Source organism: Heloderma suspectum, chromosome 7 (genome assembly GCF_057233095.1).
Source record: "Heloderma suspectum isolate Gila_16-S chromosome 7, 16-S_ref, whole genome shotgun sequence".
NCBI lineage: Eukaryota > Metazoa > Chordata > Lepidosauria > Squamata > Helodermatidae > Heloderma > Heloderma suspectum.
The window spans coordinates 68566607-68585222 of record NC_139464.1 but is presented as its reverse complement, the minus strand read 5'-3'; the positions used below and the strand labels follow the sequence as shown (position 1 = coordinate 68585222).

At 41.6% G+C, this 18616-nt stretch overlaps 1 protein-coding gene across 2 annotated transcripts in view; it reads right to left on the bottom strand.

The window, feature by feature from the left end:
- Positions 1-8480: 8480 nt before the first annotated feature.
- The window catches only part of PTPRB (protein tyrosine phosphatase receptor type B), a 106310-nt gene continuing 96174 nt past the window's right edge, over positions 8481-18616 (bottom strand). For both annotated transcript variants that reach the window (XM_084810494.1, XM_084810495.1), the window contains 2 exons: positions 16434-16554; positions 8481-14683 (listed from right to left, as the gene is read on the bottom strand). In XM_084810494.1, coding sequence (XP_084666620.1) covers positions 14661-14683; positions 16434-16554 — 144 coding nt within the window. In that variant the 3' untranslated portion in view covers positions 8481-14660. The remainder of the gene's footprint in view (positions 14684-16433; positions 16555-18616) is intronic.

Here is an 18616-nt window from a genome sequence, read left to right as displayed (position 1 = left end):
TTGTTTTTTGAGGGGTTTGAGCATGAAATGCACGTATCTGCAAATCAATAATACATCCAAGGATTGTAAATTGAATAGGTTTATTAAGCATATTCTGAAAGTTATGGTATCTTAGGTAAACAAATGCAGCCAAATTAAGCAGATTCACTGTGTCACAAAGCTCTGTTTGGAAGTTAATTAAAAATAAAATGAATATAAACATTAGAGGATGGAACACTGAAGACCCATCAACTTAAAGGGAATATCTGATGATGCAGCAATCTGCATGCAGGTTTATGATGGGTGTTGCAACTGCTTTATTTAGGAAATTAAAGACAAGCTAAAACGCCAATGTAATCGATCTTCCAACCCATATTAGACTGGAGGGTGCTAGGCAATGGCAACCTGATAGACAAACTGTACGGTGATCACAAGAGAAGGGTTAGCAGTGCAGGCAGGAAATATGATATTCTTTCGCTGGATACCTATTGTGGGCATAGGCGTGGCAGTTCCCTGCTCTACAAACAAGACATTTTAGCAGTACCCCACGCCATACAGTATCCTTTTGTGTGGATGGACTTGATTCCAATGGGGCACTGCTTTCTGCACATGAATCTGGCTGTGATATAACAATACAGAAGAAAGCTGCACCAACACGGTGTGGCTGGGAGTGTGTGCTTATCTGATGCACGAACCTCAGAGCTACCATAGGCTTTTATGCTTGTAGATGGGCTGAAGGGAACAGAGCGAGGACACAGACAGAGGGATAATTGAAATGATTGTGTTATATCTTTGGCCAATTACAGCTCCAAGAGAAGGGTGAGGATTTGGGTGGGGAGAGGCAGGGGTTTAATGCAGCACTGAGTCTGCAAGTTCTGTTCCTGATAGAACATCTGCATGGGTCTCTTGTGCAGATCTTTGAATGTTCAAAGAACTGGGTTGTCAATGTCATATACCAGGGGTGCAGAAGATCAGGCCCAGGGGCCAAGTCCAGCCCTCTGGGGTTTGCCAGATGGCCATGCCCTTCTCCTTGGGTGTCAGGAATGAATCTAAGCATGTGGATTTGTCTGGCAGCTCAGATTCGGAATCCAAATAGGAACAGCCAGAACAGAGGGGGGCACCCTCCCTAGTGAGCCTAGATACGGTGAGACTTGCTTCCCAAGGCCTTGACACACAGATGGCCCAGCTTGAATGGCTCCTCCATTCCTCCACCATGAGAACCCAGGCTTCGGAGGAGGAGGAGGGCAAGGGGCGTGACTTGAGGGACGCTAGGGTCTGTCACAGAGTGAAGCGGGAAAAGTTAGGAGTGGAGCTCAGATGCTCCACCAGGTGGGCCACACGTGGAAGCTGATGTAGGAGGGAGGCATCCTAAGGGAGGGGCATCCCTGCAAAGCCATGCCCAGACTGCTGGCAACTTCTCTAACTTCCACTTCATCTCCTCTGTTGATAATTGTAGATGTGTGGATTAGCTGGTTCTATGCAAACTGAGAGAATCTAGAATCTACATTTGTAAAGAAGGTAGTCGTTAACTAATAAAGTAGTGTTGGCTGAAGCTTTGTTTCCTGGAGTGTGTTGATTGAGAAGGGAGAGGACATAGGAATGTGGCACTGGGCCTCTGATGATTTGGTGGTTTTCCAGCTTTTGTGCAGTTTTTCCCCATTCTCAGAGGTTGAGATGCCTCTCCTAAGACTGAGTTACTGGCAGAAGGAGCTTGAAGCAAAAATGTGCTGGCATTTTTGATAATTTTGGCCCTGTCCCTTTTGTCTTTGGCCCCACCCACCACTGGAATGTGGCCCTCAACAAGTTCTCCAAAATGGAATTCAGCCCTCGGGCTGAAAGAGGTTCAACACCCCTGTTGTATACCACAGTCCAAATGTATACACAAGCAACTCAGAGCCCCAGGGACATCTTTCATTTGGCTTAATTGTCTGTAATTTACTTCCATTGCTATTTTCATTTTTTTGTTCCTTTCTGAGAGATGTCTGCAATAGTATGTCACAGAAGAAGAATAGTTATTGGCAAACCCCACAGGTAGGGAAGGGCATGAATAAGAACTCTCGGAAAAATGTTGAAGGGATTGGATGGCAGTCATGATGCTAAAACTAGAAGATCTGTGGGTTGGAGGGTGGAGTGGGAGGAGGAAGCAAATGTACCATTCAAGCCAAAGTTCAAATGCAGTGACCCTTTCTGAAATTATAATTTGCAAATCTTAAGCGGAGTAGCATGTTACTTTTAAAAGGACTTTGTGCAAACAAGGATAAAAAGTTTAGCAAAAAATCAATGGTACTGAAATTCCCAGCTAGGCATTTGTCATACTGATGTCAATGGGATTTAAGCATGCTTAGCCTTCTCTTATTTGAGGCCATTATGTCTGGCTTGCAACTTGGTTATTGGTAATTCGCTGCCTGGTGTTCATGGATTCATAAGGTGTTTCAGCATTATCCAACTTGCTTATTCTACTTGCAGTTGGCCGACTTTGTCACAGAAGTGGAAAAAGAGTGTCAGATTAAATTTTTGTCAACGTGTCCAAAACAAATTAAATAAAGCTGGGCAAACTAAACAAAACTGATTCTTCAGACATTATTAAGTAAAGCTAGTGTTGTCATCACAACGATTTCTGAGGCTTCATGGTATTATTATACCTATGCCATATCTTGTCTCAATTCAAAACGCATACAAACAATTCTCATTTCTGATTACACCACTGCATCCTCGAAGTTAAAGGCTTCATGTAGACCAGCCGTAAGTAGAGATGACAGAATGTGGCAAAACTGGTGGCGAGCGGCACCATCAGTGGGCTATCCCAACAGTCATAACTGAAATTGAACAGTCTCATTTCAAGAAGACTTCCATTGGTGCAATATCTATCAATTTTTCTCTGTGCCAGGCAAAGAAAGACTAAGCTGCAAATTCTAGGATCAGATTGTCAAACTTCCTTGGGCCTCTTCACAAGGATGATGCTAAGCACCATGCAGAACATTTTGAATAAGCAATCTACTCCATGCGTATATGCCTGCAATAATTTTATAATATTCCCTTGTTTTGGATGCAATTTTTCTCATCATCTGTTTTTCAAGACATGAATGAGTTGTATACTTTAATTACAGAAATACGAAACAGGGAAAATAAATTACGGATGAGATGTATATGAGGGAAATTATGCATGTCTGCTCTCGGTGTGTGATGCGCCTATGAAAGCTACAACCCAGGCTCTGTCCTGAATATGCTTGCAACTAGATGAGAACAAAAAGTAATACGTAAGGTGGCCACTTGCACATCTCCCTAAAAGAAATGCATCATCACAAAAGAGGACAGATATTGATATAAAATTTGCAAATGCAGAGATATACATGCCAATGCAAATTTACTGAGAGTGAATGCATCACACCATACTGGACAAGACAGTGGACAGGTGACCTGTGTGGCTGCTCAGACTGCTGTCCAGAGGTGCTTTCAGACAGACTGCTAACTGAAAGACATTGTGCAGCTAGTCCGTCCTTCCCTTCTTAATGGGATTTTCTGTGGAAGGATAAAAGGCAGAAGAAGCAGTGGGACACACTGGACAGTTATGAATGAAAGACAGTGTTGACTGAACCCCTTGTAAAATGCTGTGAGTTAGGAGGTGATGGCATGATAAAAGTCTTATCTGGAAGCACTGCAGGTGCTAACTGTTGATGGACATCTCCAAGGCCCCTGCTCTCCCTTCTTTAAACTGAACTTGGACTAGACATCCCTTCAAATAGAGAACTGTCCTCTGTTGAAGTAGGAACCATAGGATCCTAGAGTTGGATGCGGCCTGTTAGGGCATCAAGCCCAATGCCCTGCTCAGTGCAGGAATCCAGTTTAAAGAATCCCTGATAGATGGCTGACCAGTCTCTTCTTGAATGCCTCCAGTGACGGGGTGCCCACCAGATCTCTAGGCGGTTGGTTCCATTGTCTGACTGCTCTGACCATTAGGAAGTTTTTGCTGATGTTCAACTGAATTCCACCTTCCTGTGACCTAAGCCCATTATTTTGTGTCCTACAGTCTTGGATGATAAAGAACAGGCCCTCTTCTGTGTGACAATCCTTTAGGAACTTCAAAAGTGCTATCATATCTGTCCTCAGTCACCCTAGTAATAAGTGCTTGTCCAGAAATGGCTTCAAGCTGGGCAGTTTAGTTACTTGTGAAAACTACACATTACTGTTTTTTAAATTTCTAATTCAATTTCAGTTAGTCATCTTTGATTTCAGTTAAAAGCAGATCAGGCACCTGAAAAAGACAATGCTCACAATCACTTCCACATTTCCTCCCTGAATTTGTAATGGCTGGTTGGCAAAGTCTTTTCTAGAATGGGGCTAATAAACGGAAATGAGAAAAGCCATTTCCTAAATAATTCCATTTCTGAAAAGCCTGGTATTTAGTGCATCACAGTTGGAAACATTTCAGAATTTCCATGACCATCTTCACTATTTTTAAATATATATATATACAGGCATGGTCGCTGTGACTGTAATTGCTGAGCACCAACATTTTAAAGGCCAGATGGAGCCAATTATCTTGGTCTGACCTTCTGCATAAGAGGGGGCAGCATTTCAAAAGATCCCTTCCAGCAGTGACTCCAGTAGTTTGCAACTGAACTGCAGCATACTGAGAGGGACTCCCCCCACCCCCAAACTGCATTTATAGTTCATGGATGCAATTAATTTACCAATCCCCCTGGTATTTGCCTTTGATTATGAGTGATCTTAATATTAACATAATATCTTTTATTTCCTGCTTTGAATTTTTCAATAATTAGAAGAGCCTGATCTGGTTGTCGTTGTTTTTCATCTCCAAAGTACAATTCACCTCGGTCCAGCAAGAGAGAGATGAGGTCTGGAATTTCCTTTTCAGAGTTATAAATGGGCTGAGATGGAACAGCAGAAAGTCATTGTGGAGTTTCCCGGGTAAGCAGCCTTCTGCTTGAGTTTCCCCTGCTGATGTGCATCTGAAGGTGCTTTTCCCCACCCCCATTGTGATGCTCTTGTTGAACATGGCTGTTCTAGCAAATGAGAATGCCCACCCGTACATTGCTGATGCAGAAGCTAATGCGCGTTTGGACACATATTCTGCCCCTGCCCCATACTATGAACCTCATTCATGCCAGCAGACTTTTAGATGTGTCCAGACTGCGGGGAGCAATCATGGTGGCAGGGGAAATCATGCCAAGTAAAAGTATGTGGTCTTAGATCCATAGATGCTTGTTTACAGCAAATTTTGCCTCAAATGGCACCACTTACCCTCCAAATGTGTAAGAATTAGAACCAGTTCTTAAATTATCTCAGTGATATCATTGCCATTTTCATGTGGTAGTAAGCCAAATTAGACCTCATGTAGGAGATCCATGGTTGTTGTTGTTTTGTTGTTGTTGCTTTTATGAACCAAGGCAGCCATGGGGAGGAACAGTAGGGTAAGGGAAGCAGCACTGAGGATAGAGAGTTTAACTCTTCCCCCATTGCACTGTTTTCTCAATTTAAATTGCCTCAATTCCCTGAAGTTGCTATTTGCCCTGTGGGGAAAACATACCAGTACCATCACTTGGGGAGAGGAGTACCACTTCTCTGACCAGATTTTACCCCCTTCATGAAACTGCTTTGATGAAAATGGAATTCTGCTCATGGATTTCCTGCATTACAGATTTTCTTAATCAAGTTTGGTCATGAATCCCATGCTTCTCTGGTAAGATTTAAACAAAGAAATAATGTGGAAAACAGGAGACCCATGCTGGTCGTACCTCTGCCCACCCCATCCTAAGAAGCCAATGTTCTGGGAGACCCAGATGATGCAGTAGCACCATGGCCATTGGCAAACAGACAGAGCTGCCTTCTCCACTGAACTGAGGAGAAAGCCTCTTGTGTACTCAGAGCATACACAGAACTCTGGATGGGAGCACAAACTATTGAGCACTTTTTGAATGGCTGAGAATTCATGTTCCTAGAAGTCAAACCAGCTTGAACAACGTTATACAAACTAACAGTACAATTCTATGCATGCATATTTCCTTGGAAAAAGTCCCACTCTGTTCAAGGGAGCTTTCTCCCAGGCTGGATCTACACTTACCGCCTTTTTTCACTTCCAATGAGGTTTCACCGCCCGCCTTTCACACTACGCAGTAGCCGCCTCGAATTGGAACCGGAATTTCCCACTTCCGTGCTCCCACTTTCAATACCCTAATATCCCGGTATTTCCCCTTAATGTGCTCTGATTTTCTGCCTTCGCTACCGTATCCGGTCGTAGTCCCCTCTCCTGCCTGTCCATATACGGCGGTGTTTGTATTTCCCTCCTGTCCAATCACAGCTCTTGACGGCCCCATGTCTTCTTCCGGCTACTGATCGCATACCTTCCTCAGCAGCCCTTGTTTCCTCAGCAACAAGCAAAGGGCTGGATGTGCGTGCGCTTGTCTGATCTCGGAAGCTGAGCGGGGTCGGCCCTGGTCAGTAGTTGGATGAAATCTTCACAACTTCAAATCTTCGAAGATCATGCCTGAATTAGAAAAAAAAAATTGCGGAGAAGCCCCAATTCTGCAAGGATAACGCATTAATTTAAAAAAAAATATCCGGAGCGGGGGATAGGAGAGGGTAAAACTTAGTCTCATTTGAAGGGATAGAACAACCCCCTGCTCAATGCAGGAATCCTGATTCCCAGGCGGTCGCCCATCCAACTCCTGACCGGGGCTGACCCCGCTTAGCATCCGAGATCAGACAAGAGCAGGAAAACAGCACAGCACTCAAGTGTGAACCGAGCTCGCACATTCGATGAAGCACTGCAATGGGGAAAATGGGTGAGTGTGAATAATCACATTTTAATGTGAGACCGTTTAAACCGACGGGACACCAAATTCATTGCGATGGCAGGCACAATGTAGATCGGCCCCCAGTCTAAAGCTGCAATCCTATAAGCCCTGTTGAATGTAAGTGGGCTTACCTCTGAGTAGACATACATAGGATTTCTCTGTGAGTCCTATACAAATGTACTTTTTTCTTTATTCTTAACATTTATATAACACCTTATTTGCTAAAAACCATCAAGGTGGTATACAACAGTAAAGCATTAAAAATTAAAATGATAGAATTTAAAATGCTAAATTAAAAAGGTATGTCTTCTTACCCTTTCTAAAAACCAAGAGACTGGGGGCCAATTGCAGTTTTGGGGGGGAGCGCATTCCACAGTTTCAGAGTGACATAGGAGAAAGCCCTTCCATGTGTGCCCAACAAACTGGCCTTCTGTGGGAAATGGTGCTCTCCAGACAGCCTCTCCTGCAGATCTGAATAAACAGTAGGGATGTCAGAGAATTCCACCACGGATCTCAGTGAGTGGATCCCTCGAAATCCGTGGTGGAATGAAGCCCCCCGTCCCCCCACCCCATGAAAGGTGCGCAAAATGGGACACCTTCTGCCGTTTGCGCTGCTTTGTGAATGGTGGCTGCTTCTGCGGCCGCCATTCGCTTCTTCATTATAGCTGTGATAGGCTATGTAAATACTTACGTAGCCTATCACGGCTAATGCAGGGACGCCATTTGCATCCCTGCAGAAGCCATGATAGGCTGCGTAAATATTTACATAGCCTATCACGGCAAAAAAAAGGGAACGCATATGGTGGCTACGGCAGCCGCCATTTGTGTTCCCTTTTTTGGCCGTGATAGGCTATGTAAATATTTACGTAGCCTATTACGGCAAAAGAGAGGGCCGCAAATGGCGTAGTGGCCGCCATTTACGCCCATCTCTTTTGCCGTAATATATATATTACGTATATATCTCTTTTGCCGTAATCACGGCCCCCCCAAAAAGGGAACACAAATGGCGGCTGCCATAGTGGCCGCCATTTACGCCCATCTCTTTTGCCATAATAGGCTACGTAAATATTTACGTAGCCTATCACGGCCCCCCCAAAAAGGGAACGCAAATGGTGGCCACCATAGCCGCCGCCATTTACGTTAGCTGTTGTTGTTTTTGCCGTGATAGGCTATGTAAATATTTACGTAGCCTATCATGGCAAAATACAGGGACACAAATGGTGGCGGCTACAGCAGCCGCCATTTGCGTCCCTGTGCAGGCTCCCCAGCAGCCAGATGTCCGGCTGCGGGTGGCCCCGGCCAGCGGCTCCGTGGAATTGCTGCGGAGTGGAGCCGGCCGGAGAGAATTTTGGGAGGAGGGACGGAGCGCCTCCCCCCCCACTGCAAATGTCACCCTTCGAAAAGGTAAGTGACTTTCGTACATCCCTAATAACCAGATAGGTTCATAAAGATACAGGTGAATATGAAGGCAAACATGCTTAGAAGAAGTTCATAGCTTGTGACATAGATGTTGCCCTTACTTTTTTTGTGGATTACAAGAAAAGGCAAGGACATTTGATTAACTTTAAGTTGTCTGAAAATGGTTGTCTCCAATCAAACTTACTGATGACCTTCTCTGAACAGCTTGACAACGAAATCCATAACATGAAAGCAGTGAGGTAGAATGCAAAGACCTTGTTTTAAATAAGCAATTGTTTTATTTATGAGCCATTCATAAAAATGTGTGACAGGTGCTTGGATATATTGATTTGTTGATTTCAATATAAAAATATACTTAAAATATATAATTTAAATTAACAGTAGCTGTATTGCTTTTTGTTGGTAAATGGTTTGTTAGGAACATAGATAGGCACAATATGTAGCATATAACAAGGTAATATAATTCCCCGGATACTTTTCAAGTCTTCAATAGAACAGAATTTATAGCGTGCATATTTCAGATTCATTTCTAGGATGTTGTAAATCATTTCCCACTATTACATATTATACATATGTCTACTGGCTTTTATCAACACAGTTTTTTGCTCTCATGGGAAATTAATCATTGTTACATGTAATTAGACTTCAATTCTTTTTTTAACAATATCAGTTACATGATGTAATGAGTTCATTGAAGGCACTATTTTCCCCAAGGGCTTTAAGTCATCCAGTGCTTTCCTTGTTGGTGTACTCAGCATGTGGAAGTCCTGAAGTTACAGCTCTGCTTCTGTAGGTGGTCTATGAACTTCCCTTAAGGTGATGAGGTGACACTTAACAAGTCTCATTAATTTTAATACGATTGGTCTGAAGTACACTGTTATTTCATGCAATTGCACAGTAACCTACAGCCTGCTTTGCTTCTTCAGCCATCTCTCTTCCTCTTTCTTTTTCTTTTCTTTCTCTGTATGTGTATGTCTGTGCATAATCTCTTACACCCCTACATCCCAGAGTTCTATTCTTAACTGGCAATCCATATATTATTACATAAAATACTACATTGTTCTTTGGCAGCATTTGGTTGATGTTTGAAGGGAAATGGAAAGTGTATAATTAGGGTTGGATCATGCCCACAGTTTAAAATGGGGGATGTGAAGTCCTCATTCTCTTGAAATCCAGAGGAGTTTTGACTTTATGAACTAAATTTTACTTATTGACTTAGGGTGCAATCCTATGGCCACTAGACAGCGGCTGGACAGCTATAGGATTATTCGGTTTTCGGGAACCGACCTCAGAGCTTGCGCTTAAAGGTTGGTTCCCAGAAAACTGCCTCCCTGCCCCTCCCCCTTGTAGGCAGTGCAAATCATCCCCGGCTTTGCACTTGTAAGAGCAGCGCAAGAGGAAACGGGGTGTTCCCGGGGGCGGGGGGACCTTGGAAGGTACAACGCTTCCTATGTGTTGTCCAGCTGCCCCTCCTCCCCCCGCTCCAAAGTGCTCCAGCTAGACAGCTGAAATCGGCCATCTAGCCACAAATGCATGGTGGTCAGAGCACGGAGAAGATCTCCTCCACGTTCTGCCCGCCCTGCATTAGATAGGTGGTTGCCTCCGAGTCTGGAGGCAGCCACCTATCCCCATAGGATTGCGCCCTCCACACAGGTAATTTTTTTCCAGGACTGGGTGATAAGCATGTGAAGTGCTTTGCTTGGATTAACTATAAGAACAGGCAATGCTGTTTTTAGTGCCTTACTTATAAAATGGGATCAACTTCATACTAGTATCATGTGTTATAGTCTTGTATCTCATAGAAGTCTTTTCCTGATGAATTAAAAGCCAGTTAAGTATTGGATCAAGCATCCTGCATCATGCAGACCTAGTTTACTGTTCTTAATCACTTACCTGTTTCTGTTATGCATAACAGGGGGAAATTTACAGATGAAGCATAGCTCATCAGAAGTATTGGATTGCTAATCAGGGATCCCCAAATTAGTTTCATGTTTTCAGGAGGTGCTTTGTTCAGTGGCTAGCATTTTCCCTATTTAAGTATTTAAGAGACAGTATCTACAGTTTGAATTACAATTTATTAACATGATATAAGTTTCTGCAGAGCTCTGCTTTGCACACAGAATTATGTACACGTGCAGGGGCAACACTATTATTTTCTGTGTTGTGAAATGCTCTATGAGAGCAGTAAGGAATCCTCATTTAGTGCCTGCAGAGTATTTCTCAGTTCAGTTTCTCCATGTACACATTGGAGCACATTTGTAGGACACTGAAGCTACTCAACTGTGATGTGATTTTTTTTGGTGACTCCTTCCCCCACCCCTTTACTGTATCAGTTTTGACATTCTGCTGTAGAACAGAGTTGGTCTGTTTCATTATAATGGTACCTACTGTATGCAAAAGTATGCATTACTTCTACTCATCTGTACATAGACATACGTTCAGCAGAATTAAGGATGCATGTGTCAACTATCCAGATGTTACATAGCCCTTTGTTATGCTTACGGCTATTTATTATTTGATTAGAATGGAAAGGAATAGGTTCAGAAGCCAATTACAAGTTTGACATGCTGAAATGGTTAAAATAGCTGTTGGCAGCCACAGAATGATGCAGCCTTATTTGTACACATAATGCATACAATAAAGAAAAATGAAAGAAAAAATGAGCAGTAGAAAGAGAAAATGAGTGTCATTTGTATTCTCTGGAGAAGGATAAAGTATCTTATAGATAGGACATACAATCCAAAATGCCAGCTCTCACATCATATATTACTGAATTGGATTCATTTCCTCAGCAGAAAGATGACACTATAATAGATACTGGACATAATTTATATAGCGCACTTGATATTTCTTCAGAGTTGCTCACCACCTTGTAATTATATTATTTGTAACTAATCTCATTTCCCATGGTGCCAGGAAAACAGGATTGCTGATGAACACCAAATTCATTGCCCTCAAAAGAGGCTTAAGGCTTTGATTATTAAATTAGCCTCTTTATTGTCATGCTACGTTAACAGGGAAGTAGCAGTTTAAATTTGTAATCTCTACAAATGCTGCCCTTTCCACTCCCCTATTCATGTATGATAGCTTTTGATAAAAAACCAAACAAATCCTAGTAAGTGATCTAACTGTCCTGGATGCATATTTCTGCTCCCCCCACCCCACACCCTGAATTTGAAAGTTATGCTACCTCTGTAGGACAGAGAAATAGTAACTGTTCCTTTTTATTCTCCGTACGCACACACCTCTCACATTTTAGTCAGTTCTGAATATGCAACCATGTGTGTGGTGTACATGAATGCAATCTTGTATGGCAGAACTTAAGTTAGGAAGTTTATACAGGGAATATTTTCCAGTCTCAACATGGCTTTCTTCACTAAGTGCAGCAGTGTTGTGCACCAATGTCTTTAAGGCATGTTATGTCCATCTTGAAGTAGCACAGCACTATATTGCCCAGAATTCAAAATTATATTACATACATACGTGGAGAAAGGTCAGCCAGTCTTCCCCAACCTGGTGCCCTCCAGATGTTTTAGACTACAGCTCCCAGCATCCCTGACCATTGGCCATGCTGGCTGGGGATGATGAGAGCTGAAGTCCAAACCATCTGGAGGGCTTCTGGTTGGGAATGGCTGGGTCAGACTAGATGCAAGAGTGAAATGTTCTTGCTAGGGGAGAAATGTCAAGCAGCCAGAAAGTGAAATCAGATTTATATTGGGACTGAAGTATTTCAAAAAAGAACTATGAGAATCATAGAATAGTTGGAAGGGGCCTACAAGGCCATCGAGTCCAACCACCAAGTCTGTGGGCCCAAATCTATATAGGAAATACACATGGTTTGAGGATACTGTGGAGCAAAATCCACTAAGTAAAATTCACTTCAGCTGGCTTAAATTTTATAGGAGCATTCTCCTTAGTTTTTCCACTGTCATGCATTTTTGTAGCAAAATACCTGGCCCATAAACTGCTAAAAATGAAGAAACATCTGCTCCTTCTGTCTCCTTGGTGACAAGAGGGTTGCATTGGCTCTCATTCTCTTTCTCTTAGGATCTACAAATGATTCTAAATTTGCTTTTCTGCTCATGCGAGCCTGTGTCCGACCAGTTTAAACAGATTCTATGGTTACCTGGTTTTAGTAACATAGCCAAAAGCATGTATGACAGAACCCTGATGATCTTTCAATGTCCTGCAGTGAACACAGAGGCAATGAACATATGGGAGACTAGGGCCCTCGAAGGGACATTCTATGCTTCCATTCAACAGCCCCACATTCTGGGAGAATTAATTTGGGGCTAGAATTGTGGGAAGGGTTATACAAAGCAGCTACTGTTACTGAGCGCTAGACGGAATACCAACAACTATTTTATTTATTTATTTTTCATTTATTTCATTTCTATACTGCCCAATAGCTGAAGCTCTCTGGGCAGTTCACAAAAATTAAAACCACATTGCTGTTGGAAAATTGTAGAAGTGTAGAAGGGCTCTTAAGGTTGGTTGATCGCAAAACTCTGCCTGATCAGTTTTTCCATGGGTAGAAAAACTGATCAGAAGAGTAGAAAAAAGTTAGGATTCTCATCACTACCTCCAAGGCTTGACATCACAGGGACCATAGGATTGCAGCCTTTGTTCATTAAGGGGAATTACTTTTCAGTAGACAGGTATAGGATTGCATTGTAAGGCTGCAATCCTATGTTGTTGTTCAGTCGTTAAGTCGTGTCTGACTCTTCGTGACCCCATGGACCATAGCACACCAGGCCTTCCTGTCCTCCGCTCTCTCCCGGAGTGTGCAATCCTATACCCACTTATTATAGATTACCCCATTTACTTACCCCATTGAACTCAATGTGACTTACTTTTGGGTAGACATGTATAGGATTGCACTGGAAGGTTTTAAAACTGATCTCTCTCCTAGTTTGCCACTACTTCTTTTTTATGTGCTGTTGTTGCTGTTTAAATCTGATTTTACTGGTATTGATTTCTCCTGTAAATGTTGTGCTTTGTTTTGTACACACTTTGGGCATCTTGTTGGAAAGATGGCATACAAATGAACAGATAAAAATCCTGCAAGGGTTCCTCATGTAGACAATGTCCAGAAACATCACGTTAGATAAAAATGAAATTCCTCCATCTCCTCCCTGCCCCCCTCCCCGCTTCTTTTGGAAAGAGAAAGCAATTTTAGTAAACAACAATGCTGAAAATATTTTTAAAAGTCATTACAAGGTGAAAAATGGCTACAGTTCATTCTCTCTGCATACAGAGCCTTTCCACATATAGAGAGGATGGACAAGCCTTTGTGTGTTTTCTATGTTGAGGAAATCCTAGCCTTTTCTATCATAATCAGACTTTTAGCTGCTTTCAAAAGAATGTCCTAGGTTTTGCATCTAGAGTGCCAGCATCTTTGTGTTCTATATGTGCCTATTCACTGCATGCACTTTTTAGATCAGGCTGCATGATTGCTTTATAGTCAGGATATTAGCGTTACCACTGGAAACAACTTAATCTCACTTTATTGTCCCATTAACCAAAGTAGTTTTAGTTAATATAACTCTTTAATGTCCTGCATCTGTTCCTTATTGTCCTAACATATTGCAGCAGCTTTATAAAATGGGCTAATTAAAGCATCTGGCTATTCTTAAAGTTGAGCAACTTTGTTCAGCTCACAGGGTCACACTGGAAATGAATTGTATGTTGATGCCAGAAGTGCTGTTTTCCACATAACTCCGGATGCTGTAGGATGTTTGAGATCTTGCATTATGTTTACAGTTCAGCAGCAAAAAAAAAAAAAGTTTGTTCAAGTATCCCTGACACAGGGGAGAAGTTGATTGATAGGCATGTTACATAAAGTCCTCCCATTCTTAATTTGGTCAGAACTTGGCAAGCTTGTTTTTCAGTGTGTCAAAGTTACCAGTATCATGTACCTGCAACCATGAGGGCTAGGTACTAGTTTATTTTAAAAACCCTGGTATCTTCAGAAGTCTAAAGAACCTGATGTGTGCAAGGAATCATGGACCCTGATATGTGCAGTTCCTACCCCAAAAACACGTAAGGATTGTCTAGATCAGGATGTGAAGGTTGCACAACCATGCCTTCGACTTATGGGATTTTTGTAGCGCAGTGTTAATAATTTCCTCACATTTAGAAGTCCTGCTAGTTTTCCAGCATAAGATAGTTTACAGGGAATAATTCATTAAAATAACTTTAGCATGGAAAAATAGTATTATCTGAAGCTTAATATAAAATAGATAACATACATATTTACATATCAAAATACATTTATATACAACAATATCTATTATCTTTAAATTATATACTTTAAAATATCACCAGACCAATAAATTATACACCGCTTCAAACATGTCTGGCACTTTTGTAGTGCATAAAATATTTTTTAAAAATTAAAAAATAGCTAACAGATATGACTGCAAAAAACAGGAATCTGTTAGAGTTTTAGTGCCTTGAATAAACAGCATCTGAAATCAAAAGAAAACTGCAGTTAGAAAACACACACAAAGTAGTTTTGTTTTTAACTTTCCAATGCCAGCCAGTGCATATGATCCTATGAAAGTACTATAGTGATAAAGATAGCTGGAGACCAGAATTGTGTGTGTATGCAAAAGAAGAACAAGGCAGCTATGTCTTAGAATGATAGGCAACATATTCAATTTTTTCCCCTGACAAGACTGCTGTGTCTTTAATAGCTAGATGAAAACCAGAAATTCAGCAAATGAAGCTCCTTCTCACATGCAGTTATATATGCTGGTTTTCTGCTTATTATACAGCTGCTAAAGATATAGAACCCCTGTGCAATCCTAAACATGTCTACTCAGAAGTAAGCCCTATTGAATTCAGTATGACTTATTCCTGGGTAAGTGTGTACACTGTATAAGACTGAAGCCTTAAACTGGTCTAAATCATTCCTTCTCCTGAGGGAACCCCGAGAATTGTAATTTTGTGAGTTGCTTGAGTTCATTTTTGGGGCATTGTAACCCATCTCAAGCCTTGGAGAGGTGGCAAAGAAAATGTTAAAATAATAAATCATATCTAACAGAAAATTCTCAGAAGGCTTACCAAATTATAATATATAGGATGGAAAGCCATGAAAGTTCAACTGGTATAAAACAGATACAGGTTTACACCCTAAATAGAACTGGATTTACATAGATTTTTCCCCCTCAGTGAAAAGTGATGTTCATTAATCTCTTTAAGTAAAGATCTAAATGGAACCTGATCTTGTGAATGTTTCAAAACCATGCAGTATCACTTACTTAGCAAGGCTAAAAAAACTGGGTGTTTTACAGCAGGACAGTGAAATATAGCAAATCCACCACAAGACAGATTATTACATAGGTTTCTACTGTAAGGTGTGAAGTGGGAAGAAGGATTTTCACTGTGCCTTCCTATTGAGCTGCAAGATATCAAGCAATGAAAAGCGGAAAGGCAAGTCAGTTTATTCCTAACAGGACCACTAATTTGCTATAGTAAATATACCCAGTATTTTATTAGCACAATATATTTTCCCTCCTCCAGAAAGCTTACAACCTCAGAAGACAGGAAGGCATGGGAGATTATTGCATAAGAATGGGAAAGCAGTATGGCTGTAATTGAGCTTAAGTGCAACATATGAAATCTCGGAAGAACTGGGTGATGGCTAGGATGCTGTTGAGCTTGGAGATTTTTCATTTAGAAAGGTAGTTACTTCAAGTTGAAGGACAGTAATAAACATCCATAAGTGTTCATTCCAAATACTGGAACTTTAATTAAATTCCAATGGGAGTACATTGGTGGAGTGGACTATAATGGCATGAACATAAGAAATATTAATTGAGAACAGTAGGTTCAAAAGAATTGCAGGGGTGATATAAGAAGAAGAAACAAGGTGAGGCATTGAGGATCAATGCACATAACTACCTTGCTTGTGGTGGCTGCTTTCCTTCTCAGCCTGTGGCAGCTCCCTGCATATGTCCAAGTGGATCAGACATGACCTCCTTTAAACAGAATACGCTGCCAGATTTCTCAGTATGAGCCCCAACATGCAAAATCGCATTTTTGTTGTTGTACTGAATGAATCAGGTGACTGTTTTGCTATGTGGGGGGAGCTGCTGAAGGGGGAAAAATCACTAACTAGGGCAAAATGTTGGTGGAATTACACTATGTGTATATTAAGAGTAAATACATGATAATTATTGATTTTTTAAATGTTCACTAAATTCAGCCCCTTACCTCTGTGATACTCTGGATTCACATTTTCATATATTGGGAACAAGGGGTTTTCCTGTTCACTGCGTAGCTTTCTTGCTCTTAAGACATCTCTCACGCATTGATGTAAATATACATACTGGCACTACAAAGAGGGAAGAGTATATGTCAAAATAAGGGAGATCTTAGCCAAGGGATAATAAAAATGTATTTCATCAGACATACCTCCTGACACCAATACCCCCCACCCCACAACACCTTAAGCTCTTAGGGGTCTGCCTCATTCATCGTTTAAAGAATCTTCTTGGAAGTGGTTAATTAAGATCCATAGTGGAGGAAGTTTTCTCCTCCCCCTAGATGATTTAAGCTGTGAAGGGGACAGATTCCTTAAGAAGAATCCTTAAGGGAAGAAAAACAGGGTTGGAGGATGAACCACAAAACTCTCCTCTACAACATGGCAATGAGAGGTTAACTACTCCAAGTTGCATACTTGTGCTGTATTGGATGGGTCAGGATGGCTGTTCTAGCCCTGAACCTAAGTTCTATAGTGCTGTTGGACTTCAGAACATGGGGGTATTTCCTCACTGTTCATCATCCTCCCCCCACGGCATCTGTAATTCTTGTAGGCTCTCAACTTTATGAAAACCTGGCCTCTTGCTCCAGAAATGTAGATAGTCCTAACCATGAATGAATTGGTTTAACTGAACTGTGTTACATGACTGAACACCACATCTTAGCCCATGGCCATACTAGGTAGATTTGAAATGTCACTTGAGCTTCTGTGGCAGAAGTGAGTCACTAAATCTCAACTCAAGCATTAAGATTAGAGAGGCCTCTTTGTCTTCTTTGTATTCCACTTATATCATTATAAATGAACTTTCTAGTTCAAACACATCTAATGTTGAATTTTCAGAGTTATCAAAGATTCAAAGGCGTATTGTTATTACACCATCTCCTTCCTTATACCAGATAATATCATATTATTATTGATCTTTTTTATTTTTTGTGAACCGTCCAGACAGCTTTGGCTATTGGGTGGTATAGAAATGTAATAAATAAATAAAATCTATCTAAAAACAAATTTGTTCACTTTGTTGACTTGGAAGGAAGAATAACACTGTTAGCGAATTCAATTAATAATAATGCAAGGACAACGTTGACTTTTTGTCATCTTACTGGTAATACTATTTATTATTAATAGAGTGATGTCAGCCTGGTGATTAAGGTGTCACTTTTGCAACACAATAATTTTTAGTGCCTGCATGGAAGTATTTTCCCCCCAATTAGAACTGAGGCTTCTCAGCTCTGCCTCTGCCTGTTGAAACTTTAGCCTTGAGCTAAAAAGAATATCTAATTATTTGTCTAAAGTGTTTCCTGAGTGCCTTTAAATTACTCTCTGTATAAATGGATAGTGAAACAGACATTTTGCCAGAACTGGTGAAAATTGCTTTAGCATACCTTATTGTGGCATGCTGCATTTCTTGTGAGGTTGGTGTTATGCAAGAGCTGTCTAATAGTTATTTAGGTCACAATCCTATGGCCATTAGACAGTGGTTAGACAGCCATAGGATTGTTCGGTTTCTGGGAACCGACCTCAGAGCCTGCGATCCGAGATTGGTTCCTGGAAAACCACCTCCCCATCCCTCCCCCGCTGCCTTGTAGGTGGCGCTGATTGTCCCCAGGCTTGGAAGAGCAGCACGGAGTGGGGCAAAAGGGGGTGTTCCTGGGGGAGGGGAGGAGCCGGGAGTGCGGAAGTGCTGGTACAATGCTTCGTATGTGTCGTCTGGCCTCCCCCCTGCTCCAAAATCCCATGGTTGGACAGCTGAAATCGGCCATCTAGCCGTGAATGCAGGGTGGCAGGAGTGTGGAGGAGAAGATCTCTACACTCCTCCCACCCTGCATTGGATAGGTGGTCGCCTCTGAGTTTGGAGGCGGCCGCCTATCCAATAGGATTGCTCCCTTAGTTATTCTCCTCATTTTTGAAAGGTTATGTAATTAAACATTCATCTCTGTTGTATTGAAGGTGTACAAAACAAAGCTAAGAAAGGAGAACAAAATAATCCTCAGGTTTAAGTGGTGCTAGCATCATGGATGATGAAAGGCCCAGTAGGCAATTCTAGTGCTGAACAAGCAATCCTCTGTCATGGCAAGGCTGACTGGAAATTCATAGATATTACAGGATGGCTCAGCACTTTTAGGGGGTGCAA